We start from the raw sequence: 20,558 nt of genomic DNA, 5'->3' as shown, positions 1-20,558 counted from the left end.
GTAAAGTTAGTCTTTAAGACTAAAGTTTTGCTTTAGGTCTGAAGTTTTACTTTAGGTCTAAATTTAGACTTTAGGTCTAAACTTAGACTTCAGATGTAAGTTTACCTGTGTGTATTGAGCCCTCAGTATTTAGTGCCTTAATGTATGTGTGTACATATGCATGTGGGTGATATTTATCTAGTGCAAACTAGAAGAAAGCCAGTGGAACATTGTACAGGGTTGAAGGCAGATAAGAGACTGAATCTAGGTGGCGAGTGCTTAGATCTCAGCTGGGAGGTGGACTATTTACTATGTTGTGATGTGTTGTTTAAAGAAGTGTGTCCCCAGCTCTTTCCTAAATTGAATGAGGAGTAGAGACTAGTCGTATGTAATATTTCCACTGATGAAGATGTTGCCACAAGGTTTTGGGATTTACATATTGTATATATTTCCAAATTGGCATTGTGAACAGCTTCCTTAATGAGTACCACAGACATTGTTTGTCATAACCCCCCAGTAATAAGAACAATAAGAATGTTTTTATAACACAAGTCTAAAATTAGATTCATCTTTTTGAGGGATCCCAGTTTTCCATTGTATTCCATATTAATTCATGTTGCTAAGATGAACAAGGTTGCCCCTTTTGGAAGGGTCATGGGATTTCATGCCAAAGTATGTCTTCAACTGTTTTACATTGATCGAATTGAGCCTTCTGCCTATTTTCATTTTAAACTGAATGCTATTTTTTCTTTGCCTATCTGTTACGGATCCATTTGGTTTATACAGTATTACTTTTTGTCTTGTGAGGAGATTTAATGGATCAGATTTGGTGAACTGTAAATTCAGATTGTTTTTTGTGAGTGATATCAGACACTAGAGTAGTGATAAAATATTGATGCAGTCGCACACTACATGATGCACAGAATAAGCATCCTGAAAAGAACTCTGCAACAATATAAATGTTATTGGGTGAATGTCAAATCTTTCTATAAGTAAAAGGGCAGGTATATCTTAAAAACATGCATGTAGAAATTGTGAAACACCTGCTGAGCCCTGCATACAAGACTCGTTCATGAATTTAATGTGCCTACTAGTGTGTGGGTGTGGTACTTATATATTTCACTTAGGAAACCAGAGTTAAAGGTCAGTTATGATTTTTAAAAAACTTGAATTTCCACAGTTGCGTTTAACTTCTCAATCCATAGCTATGATCCATTCCCTATAGCTAATGAATTCAGTTAAAAATGTTCCATTTAAACTGACATTTTTCACCTAACAATAACATCATTTCATCTTTGTTTTTTCAGTGAATTTCTGAGTTTTTAAAAACAAATGCAAAGTAAGATATTATTATCATACCTAACTGTGTCACTTTACCCTTTATTTTTTTCTGTGACTTTATATTTTTTTTTTACATAAAATAATATTTTATTACCATTCATAACTATGCCAACACATTGCCACTCATGGCCTTTGGCTGTATGCGACGTGGGGTTGGCCACAGGTCCTAGCCTGCTACCATGCTCTGCAACCAATCTGATTCTGGCAGCCAACCTCACCACAACACAAGACACATGGGGTTGGCCGCAAGGTGCTCAACTCCCCACAGGCAGCCAACTCCCCTGCCATGCATGGCTGTGTACAGAATGGTTTTGACTGCCCATTGGTTAGCCTCAGGGTTAACCACCCACGCTTGACCAGCCCAATACAGACTCTCATGCTCCCCGTTTTTTAAAAATAATTTTCTGTTCACGCTGGACTCTTGCGAGAGCCAGCGCCGCCCTTGAACCTTCATAGGACTCTCGTGGGAGCAGGTTGAGTACCATTCAGCAAGTTGCACGGGATCGCAGCAGACTGTAAAACCATTTCTTGTTTTTTTCTTTTTTATTTGACCCAGCAATCTCACAAAGTGAGATTGGGCTCAGAGTACCCGTTGTCTGCCCCCTTATACTACTTTTTTTCTTTCTTTTAACTTTTCATGACGCCAGGACCAAGTTCCGATGTCCTGAAATGGCAGAAGGCACATTTCTCCTGATGTTGTGGCCAGCAAAACCCAGTTTCTCACTCCCATGGAAGCAAGACTGCCAATTGGAAAATAGGTCACCCAGGCCAATCCTTTTGCTCTATTATTCGAAATTGCATACTTGCAGGACTCTTGCGAGAGTCCTGCGAATCTAACCAACTGGATATACATAAATTATGAACCTTAAGTTTTAAAAACAATACCACACAGATTTACACCAAATCACTTAAAACATGCTTTCTGGGTACATATTCAGATTTCTCCCAAATTTGGTATTTTTCTGTTCAGCTGTTTAGGCTCTACCACTGTTCAAAAATCCTTATGGAAATTGTGTGGGGAAAACGTGTTTTGAGACCCCCTTTTTTCTCGGCCCCCCCTTGATGCATTAACAAAAACTTTCAAGGAAGGAGCCTGAAGGGGCTAAACTTTATTTGGAAAGTTTTGTGAAGATTTGTCCAACAGGGCCAAAGTTATTGGCAAACCAAAAAAACACTGCTGTGCATGGCTGTGTACAGAATGGTTTTGACTGTAACTGTAACTACACAGTGGCAACTGAAATCCACCAGTTATAGTTACTTCTAGTAACTATACCTAACTATAATTTCTGCCTTAGAGTAACTACCATGAACAGTGTTGTCATTAGTGATGTCATTTCAAATGTTGCAGTGATGTTATCAATGATGTTATAGAGCATGTCATGAGTGATGTAATATGAGGACTGATTACCTGTGAATGGCGAGTGCGTGAGTTACAGCTACTAGAGATAAACATAACTGATGGATTTTAGTGGGTTTGTTTTGTTTAAAATGTTACATTGTCCCTGAACTTTCTACCCAACGATAATATCACTTTAACCTGTTTTTTTTGTTAATTAATAACGTTTTTTAACGTAAAGGAATATTTTAATTCTATGCATAAGTCACCCCCCCCCCCTGCCGCGCACTGTCTGACCTGTGGCAAGGCCTGCCATCCAACCCCGCGGGCATCCAACCCCCGCCAAGCATAGCCTGCTGGATGTCCAGTGTTCAGTTTGTCTTGCACTTTTGTCCTCACTAAAGCCTATTTGTAAAAAAAAGAGGGGGAGGGAAGGTGGCACAATGTCCCCCACCTCCCCCCAAGCCTTTGCAGCCCCAGGGGATCCTATCCGGCTGCGCCATATTTCTTTTTATTAAGGGGAGTATGTTCGTGGCCCCCAAGGGCTGTATCTTTTAATTAGGGGAGGGTAGAGCGCAGCCCCCTCCACAAGACTTCATGGCCCTAGGAACGCCATAGCCTTATTCTTTCACGTGGCCCCTTTACCCGAAAGTCTTTAGGCCCTGGGGACCCCATCCCTGGGGCCTTTTACTTTTTAAGGGGAGGGGATCTGAAGCCTTGGGGCATTGACATAGTCATCGTGTTTATTACTTGTTTATTACGTGTTTAGTACTTTTACATGCAGCGGCTTCATGTGGGAACTCAATATGTCTTCTGTTTTAAAAATCTGGATTGTAAAGCCTTTGGTCAACTGCCCCACTACTTGGAACATGGATCTGATGATATGAAGAATAATAGTTCAAAATACTGTCTCATTACTCTTCATTTATGCTGCATATGTAATGCCAATATTCCTGGGTGAAAACAGACACAGTCTCTAGTAAATAAAGTATTTTCTCTATTGTGAATGTTCATTGTTTTTAACGAAATCCATATTCAGTAACAACTGCTAAAGTGTGAGTAAATTTGGAAATGGTACTAAATGTAACCAATTATTGATGATTGTAAATGTTTCCATAGAATTAAGGTTTCTTAAGATATTACAATTTAGATCAGAACACCAGATGCTGGCAACAAGTGTGTGGGCCTAGGTATTTTCATAAAGAACTATAATCAGAGGAAGTATTTCATCTTTTCCTGCTTTCTGTTTTAATTTGCTAAGACACTTGCTCATTTACTCTTTGCTTTTCTATAACTTTATTTTGCTGGTATTTCCTCTTTCCTTCATCCTGTACCTTTCTGATTTTTGGAATGATTGAAGATTTCGGCAGAAGTGCAAGCGCGCCATTACTAGGTACTGTATTTGGTGTGGTTAATGATTTGAATTGTCTGTTTGAAGTCATTTTTTGTTTAAAATTACTGTGGTGCATTTTAATTTTCTGACATTACTTTGATTGTTTTAACCAGAATGATAAGGAATTGCATTTACTTAAAGCCAAATGTAATTACTAAAAGTATGTGAGTACTAAAGTTTGCTATTAGTTCGTGATTTTTACTGGAGTATCTTTTTCCAGTTTTTAAGTAGGGAAATTCTTTCTTTTGAATTTTTTTATTAGATTCACACTTTTGAAAGTACTTTCAGGCAATGGTGAACGCCTACAACCCACTGCAAAACAATGAGAAAGATGACAAGTAACTCCCACGCCTACATCATTCCCAACACGGGGCATTCATTTCTGCTGTTGAAGCCATTAGATCACTGCACCCTACTCTAGGCACTCTTGAGGTCTATGGTTTGGTAACCCCCTTTTTTGTCCATTCATAGTACCGATATCAATTTATTACAGATGTCAATTTCTCTGTACCAAATATGTCTTTTGGTGAAAGGACACACTATTAAGGGTCTCTCAGATGCTTTCAGTTGAACAAGTACGTGCCTGTCGGTCTACTAACTTGAGTTGGTCATTTTTACCTCACAACCGTTGTTGTTTCAGCCTCGCAGCAGTTCAACTGATTCAACTATCGGGAGCCTTTACTTTAAAAATCAGGTACAGAGTTGAGAGCTTTATGGCTCACCAATTTCTAGTCAATGCATGAACTGTATGATCTCATTTTGCTTTCTCAGTTGATGGCTTCAGTGCCAGTGCTGGTTTTTTCACGTTGTGGCAGTAAATAGTTTGGACTAGTCTTACGGAAGACTCAAGCTCTCTGGACCCCTACGATTTAAGCTGTGCTCCATTTTAGCATGCAAGCTCATTGATAGTCATTTTACTCTGGCGTTTTGCTTTTTCGTTTTTTAAATTCTTGTTTGAAGAAGGTAGAGTGCGCGTGGCATGGTCTGTTCCTGATGAATACTCAGTCCTGGCTGTGAGGAGAACATTAAAAACAATGCAGGGAACCGGTCAGTGAAATTTCAGCCCAGCCTCCTCTTTTTCTCCTTCTCTTTTCCTAAAGGCTGCATCATCTGGGTATATTATTAAACTAAATCTTTATGATATGGTGGAGGAAAGAGGAGAGACTGACCTTTATTTCAGCTATTCCTATCCTTCTTCAAAGCCCCATGTATGGGATGCACCAGAAGAAAAAACAATGGTTTCGCAATTTATCCACACCTGACCATTGTCTTTGGTTTACTATTTAGTAGTGTGCAATAAGGGCAAGACTTATGGACTGGATGTATCAGGGGCTAACACAACCGTGGCATGTTTATATTTATAAAATCTGATCATTTATTAGCAAAGTGTGGAGTTAAATGCCCAACCATTCCAAAGAAGGTCTGTGGCAGCAGCCATTAAAAGGAGCTCATTACTAGTTCATCAAAAAAGGTAAATAAGTCATTACTTTCTCACTTTAGAAGAATGTCAGAAGTTTTCACTGGACCTAGTCTCTTTCTTGGAGAAAAAAGTTAAACAATGAGATGTGTCCCCTGGTCCTTATCTGAAAATAGCTTAACAAGGCTGGGTATGCACATTGGCCATTGCATTGAAGAAGGCAATGAAAGTAGAAAGTGCTTGCTGCAACAGAATGTATGGCTTATGCTAAAGGCAACATATAGTGCACTGAGTGGCTACTGGCAGCAGTTCACTCTTTGTGCATTTTATGGAGCTTCTCTCTTCCCTTAAGACAGGGTTGCTAGGCTGAGGCTCAGCTAGGCTCCCGGACCTTGGATAAAGCTTGGACAACCTGTGGTGAACATGTTTGCAAGAGCTGAAAGAGTTTCAGCTTAGGAGTGGTGTTTGAGCAATCCACTGACATTGAACCTTCATTAAGTCAGTGCAGACATTCTTCCACCTTGGTATTTTGATAGAAGTATAGACTTGCTGACAGACTGTGTAGGGAAACTGCTAGAACTGTGCGTCGCTGTTCTGATCTTCATGTTTGTTGAGTAAAAAAGAAAATGGAGGCACCACAGCTGTAGCAACTGAACCCTTGCCTGAAACGGGCTTATTTGAAAACTGATGAATTCTGTTATAACTGCATGAGTAGCTAATACACTGGCAGATCAGATGGTTGACTGCCCATTAAATAGATAAAGATAAAGCTTCATGTGAAGAAGACATCTTTTCAGCTGAAAGTGTGACATGAATGCATCACGGAAGGGTTCTCTGATGGATCCTAAATTGGGTTGCTTATCTGCTGGCTTGGTTAGATGTTAACTTCTCTATTCCTGATATGGTCACATACTTAAGGCACGCATCTGAAAATCACCGCAGCTTCAATTCTGCAGAGCTACCACGCAGATAAATCGAATATTCATTAAAATATTGATTTAATGAAAGCTGCAAAGAATCCTCCATCAGACATTTATATGACAGAAGGTGTGGGGATTTACTGTTTAGTGCAATAGCAATGTTTTGTATCTTTTTTCTTGTTAGCTGTATGGATTCAGATTTACTGTACAAAAAACCCCAATAATTAAAGACTGTAACTTTTATGAGAGAATATATCTTTTCTGTGGAAAAAGTGCTTAACTATTGTGTGGATTAATGAATTTTCTACATCTCAGCCTTGTTGTGACTGTTTGCTACAGGCTTATAGGCAATGGGGTCTGTTGCATTGAAATACTCTTCCTATACTGCTTGCTGGGGAGACATACCTTGTGAAGAACTCGGGGTTGCCATAGGCATACTGTATACTGAAAATCAACTGCAGTGTTAGAATGCAAATGGCGATATACAAATATAGAGTAATAGAACCTTATGATTCAAAGCTCGTTCTATAATTGGCAGTTGCATTTCTTGATTTTTAGACCTCCTACAACTTCTGTGGAAAGGCATTTATAATAGATCAATGTTTGGGAAGCTTTGGCGATCTGTTTGAATTGGGCTGAGAAGACAATAAATGTTTACCATTTTTTGTGTACCTCTGGTTTTTAGCATCTGCATCCAAAATCTAGATCATTGCCTTTTAGCTGTTTGATTCCATTTTTGTGTATTATGATGTGACAGGAAAGCTTATCGCTGATGGTCTAAAGTCTTGTTTTCATGGCGAGGAGCAGTGGTATGATCAACTCTCTACTGATATTTAACACTACCCTCTTAGTACGAACATAACGACTATTGCCCAGTTGGTCAGCCAGTGGAGAAATGTTTGGTACTTAGAAATCTGCATCAGTTTGTATTATATGTATCATGGAAGAGGAAAAGCAGACGATTCCTTGGTAAAGAAAAGTCTTCATTTGATACAAAGTTTCTTTTGTATTGCACAAGCCTCTATGAGCCATGTGTGCCCTGGCTGCGTTTGTCCAGAAAACCCTTGTCAAACAACATCTGCTTTTTCAGACTTGTAGCTATTGGTAGTAGCATGTGTATTGCGCAAGATGTAGCGAGCATAGACTTGTTTAGGCTTGTTCAGTACATAGTTTCTGCCACTGAAGTACAGTAGATTGAAGAGTATCAGTCCTAACATAGCACTGTCATTACTGAATGTTGCTTACCTGACTCTCATTAAAAACAATTTATAGAATCTTTCTAAAATACATGATTAGCTTTGATGGTATGTGCATAAATCTACTGTGAAGGTATTACTTTCCAATAATTTGTCACATATGTATAAGCGCTCACAGTCAGGGCACACACAATTTAAAAATGTTTGCTTTGCTTCTAAAAGACATTATTTTATTTGCACATGTTGCTTTCTTTTAACCGTGCTTTTCCTATTTGCTGACTTGACAAGGTGCTACTTCTCAAGTTTGTGTAATAAATCCCCAACCACATCAGTACTGACCATGTGTTAGTATAGGGTATGCATCTCACCTTGCTCTTCCTCTCAAGAAAGCAGTGCAGGTACCTCAGTTCCATGTATTATGCTGAGCAACATGAAGTGGAAAATGCTTCAGTGTTGTGGCATGTGGCTTCCCGCTCCACACATCAGATTTTATCAATCCTAAATCCAGTCTTTACTCAGCTTCCCACAAGATGTTAGCCATTGTCGATTGCAAAAATGGCTCTTTTACATTATACCAGTGTCTGTAGCTGACCTGCCTGGTTCCTTCCCATTTGTACTGGAATACCACTATGGTCTATTCAGCCTCCGCTGGCTTTGGGAGATGTGTGACAAAGATGACGGGTCCACCCCAAAGCAACTAATTGACTTTGTTAGAGTGAATAAAAGCATTTGGAATATAATTAACTAGTATGTACCATTCATAATTAAAAATGCTGTAAAAATAGGACATGTGTAAGATGGTCGATCTTTGCTGTTACAAGATGGCCAAATTCAATTTATATGGTTAATCATGGAACACATGGAGACTTTTATTTATACCTCAACTATATTTGTGCCTCAACCATACTTCTCACACATTTAATAGCAAACAAAATAGAAAACCGAAAATAAAGAAGAACTTGTAACTATAACAATGTTGTGTGCTTGTAAAGTAAATAAGACAGTCATCTACTGTTCGGTGGGTAAAATCGATACAAATGCCAAACAGTAGGCTGTACATTAATCAAATAAACACACCATGATGATTTGGGTCTTAAGTGTAATTGTTGTTTGGAAAAAACTTTACCACTCTGGAGTGTATCTACCAGAGTATCTCTTAAAACAAAGTTGTAGAGTTACATGTATAATTTTAACGTTCTGCTCAATGTAGACCACTCTTGAACTCACGCAGCCATTGTGTAACGTAAGTCTGTGAGGAATATTTTCTTCATCAAGATTTCCGAATCTGCTTTTACTTCCACTATTAAGAATATTATCCCAGTGCCAAGTGTTGCCCAAAAGTTTGAGATGATGAATTTGTAGTCTTAGAAAACTGTGTAAAAGTTTTGAGCTTAAGCCAGATGAAAGCAAGCTCTCTTGCGTCAATTCAAATAGTTATCAGGTATAAATGTGGCAATACACTATTTAGAAATATTTAATTGATCATTCATGTAACTATCAAATTTGTTTTTTCCTGCATGCAGCTTTTAAATGGTGGCTAAGAAAGAGGAGATCTGCATCAGTTTGTTCAAGTGAATATGCTACAGGATAACAGCTTTCTGATCATGTTACCATGGATAACAAAAGCCATGACTGCTGATAAGAAGGCACACACAGTTTGTAACCCCTTCCCCCCCTGACTTTGTGGATCCGTAAAACCTCAAAGACAGTCTATCTAATGATTCACTGGGATGTGTCCTTTTGTGGCAACATTTCTTTGAATCCATAAACTTATTTTGTAATGGGCTTAGTACCGCTTCTGCTTGACCTAAACTCCAACCCACCACTCTAGGGTCTCAGTTCTCTAATGCTTCTGAGATTAGTCGGAGTGAGGCTAAATTCTTCAAAGTAGTTTCCGGTTTCTTTCATCAAAACAATTCAAAAAGAAATACAAGTGGTGAAGGCTTGAAGAGTACTCTGTCACCTTTTTGGCACCCCACTTTGTGCAAGTTCTCCTCTAAATTTGATTAGTATATTTTTTCTCTGTCCATTTGTCTAATGGAATTGTATTGCAAGCCACTGAGAAAAGAGAAGCTGCCTGTTCAGAAAATAATAACAGAATGTTCATAATTAATGTCCCACTAAGGCAAGCTAGATTCACAAAGGGAGACCTTCCGTTCCCATTTGGAGCTTAGCCTGAGAATCAAGGCAATCCCCCGTAGGTAATGCACAGAGGTGTTATGTAACTATTTAAAATAACAAAGCGAAGAGACAGGCAGTGTTCATGTCTTCACAGGTGAAATAAAATAATATTAACATAAGTAAGTTGAGGCATTCAAAATTAAGGCAAAAGGATAAAAATGTTACTATTGAAAATCGGTGGAGAAACTGTCACAGCTAATAGAAAATATGAAACATGATCTCCGCATCCTCCATGTTCATACTTAGAAATATAATGTAGAGTAGAAATCTCATGAGTGCAAAAAAGGCATAGGCTGCATATGGACTGGGTCCCAGATCATCAGAAAGAATGGGTGAGGTTCCTCAATGAATTCCAGACATTTTCTGTAAAGATCTCAGTTGGGGTGAGGGGTTTTGTGATGGAAAATGTCATATGGGAGATGGAGTATTGTGGGATGGACTTTTGTCTCAATCGGTTCTTAAATTACTTTCTGGTCCATCCACCTACTTAGAAGGTCTGCCAAATAAATGTATTTATTCCGGCTGTACAATCAAGGGCTTCTATTTTAAAGGTTCCCCTTTGTACAGCTTTTTGGTGTTCAGACAAGCTATGAGGCACACATGGTCTTCCAGTTCACAAAAAGATGGTTCATTTGTTTTTACAAAACAACAACGATCATACGATCATTCAATAAACCAAATGAGATTTTTCTGATAGTTCTTGTTGCTGTCACCACATGCCTCCTAGAAGTAGTTGTTTGGTGTCTCTGCAAACAGCATAGGTCTACAAATTCTCCCAAGTAGCACCTAAGTGTTCTAGGAAATCTTGTAAATGGTCATGTCATCTTTCCAGTCCAGGCACTTCAGGAGTAGAGATTCCCATTACAGAAATAGGCTGTATCCAGCAGACCAGCATCCAATTACTCCTGTGGATGTGCTCGGAGAAATGGCTCCCTCTGTACCTGGAGCTGGCCTTGGGAGGTTAGAAATGTACACTAGTTCTTAAGACAACTTATCCTATGTTCATTTAGCTGGCAACAGTGGTAGGGACATTTCCCAATCTTCCTGGTTTCCTCTGAAAGTCCAGTCTGAGGATCGTGGCTGCTAAATGTAAAACTAACATGGAGGTGGGCAATTCTACTAACCGACACCTACAGAAATTCCAATTTACACATTCTCAGCGCTGATGTCTCCTCTGAGAGAGTAACATATGTTTCCCTGTGTATCAAGCAAGTGAAGTCCAACATAATAGGAATAGCTTTTCCCAACTCCAACCATGTCCCTCAGAAACTAGAATAGCCTCTCTTAACTATGAAGAGATTCCAGAACCTCTTGGTGTCATCCACAAAAGATTATCTTGCAGATCATAGTGTTAGGGAGTGTAGATCAGACTAAGGAGATTTCAGATTTATTTATTTATATTTTTCAGGGCAGGCAAATCCATGACAACATTTTTTGCCTGCCTCAAGAGTATAGTGCACAATACAATTGAAGCCTATTTAATGGCAGATGTCAGCTGTGGCCCTTTGTGTGTGCATACTGAATTTCTGTCCACACCAGGAGGTTTATTTGCAGCATGCATTATTTCACAGTGGATGTAAAAGGCAAGCAATATTTTAGTTCTCATCGCTTAAATTCAGTGAGCTAATTCTGCTTTCATATTTGATTTCCCCAGACGGAAGTTCTTAAACTTTGTGATTTAGGTATTCATAGACATGACTATGCAATAGATAATTTATACCCCAATACTTTTTTTCCTCAAGAGAGATCACCAGTGTTCCACTGAACTTTAAGTATATTTTTGAATATCTGAATCTCAGCATGTTGCCTAGACATGAAGTGATGTCAGTAACACTGTAGCAGTGTTTACACTGTAAAGTGAATGGCATCCCAGTTTAGCAGAGCAGATACGACAACAGTCCACAATTTACAGTAGATGTCACACATCTGGAGGTTCAACAATATAAGAAAAACCATAGGCAGATGTCATTCCTCAAACTGAGGTATGCTGTTATACACATAACATTAAATGGAAAAATTGAATAAAGTGAAGGATTCTGAAGCTCCGGTTCGGATACATCTGTTCCCTGTTTGTCATTAGTGTTGCTCTTTAGTCAGCCTTAATCAGCATAAGGCAATTATTTACGCACTTCTATTACAGTCATTGGTTTGTTTCAAGAATACTTGGAAGAGGTTCAAAACCTTTTATACCCATCAGAGTATACCACCGATCAAAGAGTAAGAGGAGAAATCTTAAACCTAGTTTAGCTTCTTCAATATCATTCAGTGTTCATTGCTCATGATAACTGTAGGAAATTGGGTTACTGTTTGGGGGAGGGAGGGTAAAACCATACTCAAGCAGAAACCGCAATTGTTGTCAGGATGCAGCACAAGCAAGCCCCAAATTAACCTGTGCTTACCCCTTTGGTAGTTTGGCACAAAAGCAGTGAGGCTTAATTTAGAGGCAATGTGTAAAGTATTTATGCAGCACACAAACAGAAATAAAGAGAAAACACGACACAAGAAAAACCCCACAAAAATTTAGAATAATAGACCCGGAGAGATGCAACTTACAAAATTTCAGGTAAGTATAGCGCCTAAACGCACAACGCACCACTCGTGGTTATCTTGTCAAACTAGACTGGCTGATTGTCAAAGTTCATTCCGACCACAAAGGAGTACAGTCCAAATACAGGGACCAGCTTAGTCCCACTGAAAATGTTAGCTTCTGAAGTCCACGCAAAGAGAGCCGTGAAGCGCAAGGAGAGCACCATGGATGGTCATCGTTGAAGTGTGAAAAGCAGGTCGGGCATTGCGTACGGTTGACGCTAACGCATGAAGGTCCTGTCAGCCGTCGTCTATGGTCATTGCTGCAGATTCGCATTGGCGGTCACTGTGGGCTGTAGATGCTGTAGCATGAATTGCTGAGCTCGCATTGTCACTGAAGTGCGAATAGTCAGGTCCACTTGAACTTTGTTTTCGCCGTCTGCGCGGGAGGGAAGATCTTGGTGCAAACGGGCCTGTTCATGTTTGCAAACAGCTCAGAGCTTCAATATTTCTCCCTTTCTTGGATGGGGAGTTCTTGGGGCTCAGGAATTCATTCTACCATAGGCCAGCAGGGCTCAGACAGGCCCTGTTGCAGATCTAGTTGCAGGTCCAGGCAGCAGGTCAACTGGGCAGTTGCAAATAGGCTTCTGGAGTTTATGACTCTGTACCTCATAAGAGGAGGTCAGTCAGATGACCCTTGGAGTCACTTCAGCCTGGGATGAAGGGTCAGGCCCAGTCTTCCTTCCTAGGCAAACAGGACAGGCCTCATGCAGCAGGGTGGCCTACTTCTGTATGTAGTATCCACAGGTCCAGTATTGTACAGATGAGTTGAGCCTGAGGGTCCAATATTTATACTTGTTTACTGCTTTTAAGTAGGAGAAGTTTCTAGAGGAATTTCCTTCTTCCCTGCCTCGCCCAGCTTGTTTGGGGGTCAATAGACTGGTGTGAAACCCTTTGTGAGTGTGCTGAGGCAGAGCCTTTGCGATGTGCAAGTAGGGTAGTTGTCAGCTCTGTTCCCCATCAAATCAGAGATGGCCCATCCTGCCAACACCTATTCCCCTTTGTCTCACTGTCTGTAAGTAATACACAAAGACCAACTGCCTGCTACACCTAGTCACGTGACCCAGGATACAGGCTGCAAGCACCAAATGGTTAGGAAAAGAGAAAGCCAACTTTCTAAAACTGGCATTTTCAGAATTAGGACTTAAAATCTGACTTTGACATCAAAGAGGGCTTTAAATTGGAATCCTTTAGACACCAATCTCGGTATTCCTACCTGCTACCAATTGAAATTTATAACTTTTTAAGTGTAATAAGGTAACCCAATGTTATCCTGAGGGAGAGGTAAGCCTTGCAGTAGTTACAAATGAATGTAAGAGTTTTTCACTACCGGGAGATGTAAAAGTTAAAAGTAAAAGTTAATGTCCAACTTTTTAAATGCACTGTGCCCTGTCCTTTGTGCTGTTCTGGGCCTTATCTAGAGGTGACATATATGCATTAAAAGGGAAGAGTAAGTCCTTAGGTTTATTTTGCCAAGTCAAAATGGTTGTTTAAAATCACAGACACAGGCTGCAATGGCAAGCCTGGGAAGTGTTTAAAAGGGCTACTTAAGTACAAGTAAATTAATTGTGCCAATAGGGTATAAGCCCATATCACCATGTTTAAAGGGGAGAGCACAAACACTATATCACTGGTTAGCAGTGGTAAAGTGCACAGAATCGTAAAAGCTAGCAACAACTGGTTCAGAAAACAGGAGGGTGAAGGCAAAAGATTTGGAGAGGACCCTGCGGAGAGGGCCAAGTCTAACAATAACAATGTCAACACATGCACTAGCTGTTGAAAAGCATTTTGAAGTTTTTACTTACAATCATATTTCCACATTTCAACCTAGTATGACCCTCGGGTGTTCACCAGACAAGTTGTGGAGGGTCAGCATTTCCAAAAAGCTGTGTCACTATTACGTCTTGATTTATTCCTGAATGTGTTTCACAGGGTTTTGCCCAAAGTAAGAGACTCGGGTATTGCTAGGTATTGGTATGCCAACAATATACTTTGAAAACCTCTACAATAGAGGACTTAGCAATGTTAAAGAAAAAAACTGACCCACACTCCTAAAAACCTTGATGAGGGACAGTTTCCCCTTCCTAGACCCCCTGAAGACAAAATTCTCCCTCCCACAGGTTCCGCCCACAAGAATAAAATTAACCCATCCATTCTCTGCACGCTGAACCTCAGTGCCTTCTCTTCCACACCCTCTCCGTCTGCAAAATCATTTGGAGTCAGAATCAGTAAGACCAGAATCACTCTTGTAACCCCCTTTCAATTAAAATTGCTAACATGGCAATTTTCTGTCTCCACACTTTATGGATAATTCAATACCTTAACTCACCACACCAGCTTAAAATAGGAGTTCACAACTGGTCATTTCCAGGCTCGACTTTTGTACTGGCATACTGTCTGGTTTGCCTTTAACATCAATTGCTCATTGCAAAGTCATTGTGCACTCTGCTACTAGGCTGTTTTATTCCACAAAGAAATATATTCACAACACCCAGACCTCCTCCAAGTTATAGCTAGGACACAATTCAAAATCTGCTTACTAGTTCACAAGGCTGTCCTTAACGCTAGCCTAACATACATCACCCAACATATCCAAAGGCTACAAAGACAAAGGAACCAAAGCTTCCTGCTACTGGAAGCTCCAGAATTCAAAATCTCAATTGCCCAAAAGCTATAAGCTTCTGTAGAAGCCTCAGCCCCAAATTAGGAAATCTAACTCAACTTGCCAATTTCAGAAAACAACTCAAAGTGCAATTGCTCAGAAAGCTCCTAACTTACCATTAATTTGATGACATGGAATGTTTTAAACCTTTGTGTTACACCATAAAGAATGACACTATTTTTGCCTCTAAATGTATTATGCTTTCCTAGATTGCCTGTGTTTACAATTTGATGATTGTTACCTTTTCCTCCAATTTGATGTAAGCCTATTGTTCTGTGTCAAGTGTTCTAATGCCTGTTGTTGGTCAAGGTGTGTTGTATAAGCGCAAATATATATTGACGGGTACCCTGCACCATTATTACATTCATGTTTATTTATACTTTATCTGGGTACTCCTTAAATCCTACATCTCTGTGAGACACAAGTCTTTCTTTAAGCAGACACCAGATTAACCTTTGATTCAGCTATATTCAACTTTGACTTATGTAGAGACTGCACTTATTTGATGCAGTGTTGAATACAGTTCATGGCATGGACTTCTCTTCCTCAGAGTGTCAAAACCAATCAAAGCTCTGATTTTTGCATTGTAATTAGAGTCTTCCAAAGCTCATAGTGTCATTATCCACAAAATGAGCATACAAAGTCCGGATCTAACTTTCTAGATAATGCTGTCAAGCCACTGTTGCATTCCTGGCTCACATTTTGTCATGCAGTTGTTCTTCACCCATTGATCTCAATCACCATCAACTGCTTAGGCCTATATTTGGGAGGTTGTTGATGTGATGTCTTGGTACATGAGCTCTTGTAGAAAAACAGTGAGATCTTCTACGCCTCCGGGGCTCTAAGCCCATAACCATTATGTATTACTTAAATACACATGTTGTGCATCCTGCTAAACGTTTGTGCATACTGACAGGTGATGTTTGGGAGTAGCCTCTAAACATAATCCGTAATTGAGTGCACACCATCTGAGTAAATTTCAGTATGTACTGAAGTCTCCAAATCTAATCTTAGCCCCCAGATAGGTTAACCACTGGGTTTGCTGATTACAAGCCTTTTTATCCATTGATCACCCAAAATTTGACATATTCTCCCATGTTGGGTGTTCTGTTGCAACTTTCCCAGTTTTCCCCGACTTCATTAATTTGTCCAGAGAAAACGGCTGTAGAACTATTCTGACCTTTGTATCTGAGGAGAGGTATGTAACTTCAGTTCTCGCTTTCAGAGATAGAGACAAACCAGAATGGCTGATTCTTTAAGAACTAACCTTCACCGTGAGGTACTTTTCACAATATTACTTTGAAGGCATGCTTGAAGCTAGTGAGAATTTTGATAGGTCCCACAGAAAAAAGTATTTTTACTTTCTTAACTACTACATACTATACCTTTAACAAATGCTCAAGTTGGTTGCTTACTAATGCAAACTGTCCTTTACTTTCTACTTGCTAAAATGGGTCTTTTTCAAATGCACACTTGCAAATGTTCCAGACTGCCATTGAGAAGGCATCTTGCCTAAATAGGTGGTAAATATTATGTTGATGGCATTAATCATGTTGACTGTTATGCCCAAGCATTCACTGTTGTTCGTTCAATATGTGTTGTCATCAAGGAATGTGCTACTAAATTGTTTACTCAGTAACAAATCTAGCTTCTCTTTGAAACCGTACAGTTCTTGATATAGCTCTTAAAATCCCAGGCAGGGTAATTGGGTTTCTAAACCATTCACCTTTTGTATTAATCATTTTTAAAGAACTGCATTAAACAAAAATATGCTTTATTATATTTAGAAATATTCCACATTTTAATACACACAACAGAGCACACAAAGCACAACACGGGTAAATAAGATACATAGGGTACATAGGAGGACAAGAGTAGAGCCCAATATATGAGCTCAAACAATGAAACTAACTTGCACGGAAGACAATCTATCACATTGACTAAGAAAGCATTTTAAATGAGATGGCCAACCACTGTCACAATTAGTATCCTAAATTTACAGTAATTGTATATCTAATTTCTTACATTCATTTAGCTATTTGTCAATATTGTATTTACCCTTCAGCTGGCCAATTTGATATTCTTGAGGTTTTGTTTAGCCAATACCAATGACTCTCCACACAAATGCACTACCTTATCAAAGCATATGATGCAAACTTTTGACTTCCAGAAATGAATGCCAGTGCACCTCATAGATCATTACATAGATTAACATATTGCAACCCTGCATAATTTGTCTGGGCTTCTAGATATCAGTAGGCACATTATGTAATGCTATGTTCACTGGGTCAGTTCTTTTGCCTGATTCTTAAATGATGTCCATGATGTTTATGTTCAACATGCTTGCATGTTTTGTATGGACAGAAGGAGGTTAGACATTTTCCAAGCACACATGTTTTTGATCTGCTCAATTAAATATCTAAGGTCATTCTTGGCAGTAGGATGTATTGCATCACATGTTGCTGTGTCATCTTCTAGCCAGCATCTTTGCTGCCAAACCTTTCAAATAACCTTGCTAATAATCATGCAAATATGATAATAATATGAGACTCCGTCCTGTAAGAATCTTTGTCTGAAAGCATCTTCTAGGGCTGATGTGCAACATGACCAAAAAGATACCTTCCATAGCTTCTTTTTTCAGTGTAAAAATGCTTTATTGAGAATAAAATAAACAATATGCAATTACATCAGAAAATAAAAATGATCAATAAGACAATACCATTAAATGTAAGAGAGGTGGAAATTAGAATGCAACAACCAAATAACAAGGAAAATTACAGTGTAACATAACTACTATTATGAGAATACTTGCTTAAAACTTAGATTGTAATATAAAATGAATTGCTTAAAGAAATGCATTTTAATCTTTTAAAGAAAGAAAAGAGGGAAAAAAGGCAGAAAGAAACAGAGAGGAAGGGAAAGAGAAGAAATTAAAGAAGCAAGTCTTATCAACTATATAATAATATGAACAGTTGTAATTAAAAGCAATTATAATTTAAGGAGGTTCAAAATTACAAACTTTAGAAACTGATCTGTCCATATTCCTAGATAAAAAAGAAGTAAGAGGTAACCATAACAAATCCTTTTTGATTTTTAACGGAAGAGATGTAGCATGAGCACGGTCTAATCGATGATGATGACATAACAGTTTTCACTATGCCATATATGAGATTTTTCCTGTATCCTTCCAGTTAGAGGTAATAATTTGATAGGCCAAGGCGAAGGAGTTTACCAGCCAAACGTTTCGTATCCCAACAATGAAAGCACTGCCCAAAAATATATATTGAACATCAAAAGGAAGGGATACCAAAAGGATATCATTGATTTTGTGCCAGATTTGTAACCAGAACTTTTTAACAAGGGGACAGTCAAAAAACATATGAAAAAGATCCCTCTTATCATGTGTACACGACCAACATTTAGTATTAGAGGAGACTTTAAATTTGTATAAACTTGTGGGCGTAATAAATAATCTATTGTAAAAGTAATAGTGTTTGGGTAGTGCTTGCTGATGAGGACGAAGTATGAATCTTGGCCCATATTGAGCTCCAAGTGTGGGCTGAGAATTATTGGTGCAAGTCTGATTCCCATAAAAGTTCTATTTTGTGTTTTAATACAGATTTACAAGGGTTTATCAGTAGCTTGTATATAGTTGAAGCTTTCAGATGGTTAGAAAAATCAATTGAGGAAGAAGAAGAGTGTGTATCTGTAGCTGGGAGAGATTGTTGAGAAATAAATGTATTAAGGAGAAGCCTAAGGAGTTCAAACTGTGAAGCATATTTGTTGGATATATGACATTTTTCTTGTATCTCGGAAAAAGACAGTAAAGTATTATTTGAAACAAGTTGTCTGATAGTGATAATGCCATTTTGAATCCATTCGTTCCATACAAGGATTCTATTTTTTAATTTAAGGTTAGTATTGTACCATATTGGAGTTTGTAAAATAGTGTCAGAGATAGTGTTAGAGGAAACAAGCAAAGGCTTACTAATGGCAATTGAGTGGGTAAGTATGGGGGAAATTATACCTCGCAGGGGTTGAGATATATGAATCACATCCTTGAAAGTAAAAGGAGAAAACTGTGCATGCTCTAATTGACCGCATACCGTGAATGGCCCTGAATAATTGTCAGAGATGTCCAAATATGTTTCAACGTGAAGGCAGAATGATAAGTTCTGAAATTAGGAAAATTGACTCCAACAAGGTCCTTGGGTTGTTGTAATTGAGCTAAAGCAATGCAGGGTTTGCGTGTGTTCCATAAATATTTAATAAAAGATCGGTTAATAACTTTAAAAAAATTAAGTGGGAGAGAAATTGTGGCTAATCTACCCCACCAAGAAATAAAAAGGGGGGACCAACTTTCTAGTAATGCATTAATTTTAGACAAATTTTTCATTCTTATCAATTTTGTTAGTTTCCCTAATATTATTTGTATAGAGAATTCCTAAACATTTGATACCTTTTGAGCTCCATTTGAAACTAGAATCTTTAAACATATGAGGAAGACAGTATTTATTTAGTGGTAAAACGTCTGATTTGTCAATATGTAATCAGCCAATAAGGAAAAGAATGCCGGCAGGGAAGTAATAGGGTTAGAAACATACAATAAAATATCATCTGCATACGCAGTCTATTTTATATTTACATTTTTAAATTGAAGACCTGTAAGGGCTGAGGACCTTTTGAATTGTTTCTAAAAAGGGTTCCAGCGCAAAAATAAATATTATGATAGACAAGGAGCATCCTTGCCTGGTACCTCTATGTAGGGGGAAGTAACTAGATTGCTTTCCATTTACCCAAATAGAGGTAGAGGGATTGGAATATAACAATTTAATATATTGGATAAATTGTGGACTGAAGCCATGCCATTTCAAAGCAGCGAACATAAAGTCCCAGTTGACTCGATCAAAGGCCTTCTCGACATCTAATGTTATGGCAGCTATTGGAGGACTAAGTTTGGCCGCTAAATGTATAATATTAAGGAAGGTTCGTGAATTGTCTGAAATAGATCTACCCTTTACAAATCTGGACTTCTGTATGTGTAGTAAATCTGGGACAACAGAGTTGCCCTGGATAGCAAGCAATTTAGCAAACATTTAGCAATCAGTGTTTTTTAATGAAATAGGCCTGTAATTGACACACTGAGATAAATCTTTATCCTTTTTAGGAATCAAGCAAATCATTGCCTGAGAAAAAGAGCCCTGCGTACACTGAGTACTCAAAAAATGATTAATGAGCAATAGAAGTTTGGAAATTAAAAGATGTTTAAAATGTAAATAAAAGCGCACAGTAAAGCCATCAGGCCCTGGCATTTTGTCTTTTGGAAACATATTGATGGCATTTAAAAATTCCTGTTCGGATAAAGGTGTAAAGGGAAGCTAGGTCTATCTTTTTATTAGGGTCTTTGGGAATCGACTGAAAAAAGGATTCAATTTGTTCTGCTGAGGGGGATGATTCTGGAGTATATAAGTTTGTATAATAATCAGTAATGCATTCTAACATTTTTGAATCATTAATATGTCATACACCAGAAGGGTCTGTGATGGC

The 20,558-nt window shown here is 38.6% G+C and overlaps 1 protein-coding gene across 7 annotated transcripts in view; it reads left to right on the top strand.

Annotated features, from left to right (window-relative positions):
- The window catches only part of PPFIBP2 (PPFIB scaffold protein 2), a 1,154,531-nt gene that overhangs the window by 957,408 nt on the left and 176,565 nt on the right, over positions 1 to 20,558 (top strand). The window contains exon 20 of one of the 7 annotated variants that reach the window (XM_085648219.1): positions 4,017 to 4,049. The exons of the other annotated variants lie outside the window; for them this stretch is intronic. Coding sequence (XP_085504345.1) covers positions 4,017 to 4,049 — 33 coding nt within the window. The remainder of the gene's footprint in view (positions 1 to 4,016; positions 4,050 to 20,558) is intronic. 7 annotated transcript variants of the gene reach the window in all.

Source organism: Triturus cristatus, chromosome 3_2, assembly GCF_964204655.1.
Source record: "Triturus cristatus chromosome 3_2, aTriCri1.1, whole genome shotgun sequence".
NCBI lineage: Eukaryota > Metazoa > Chordata > Amphibia > Caudata > Salamandridae > Triturus > Triturus cristatus.
Note: the sequence above shows the minus strand (reverse complement) of the source record. Positions and strands in the feature narration are given on the sequence as shown.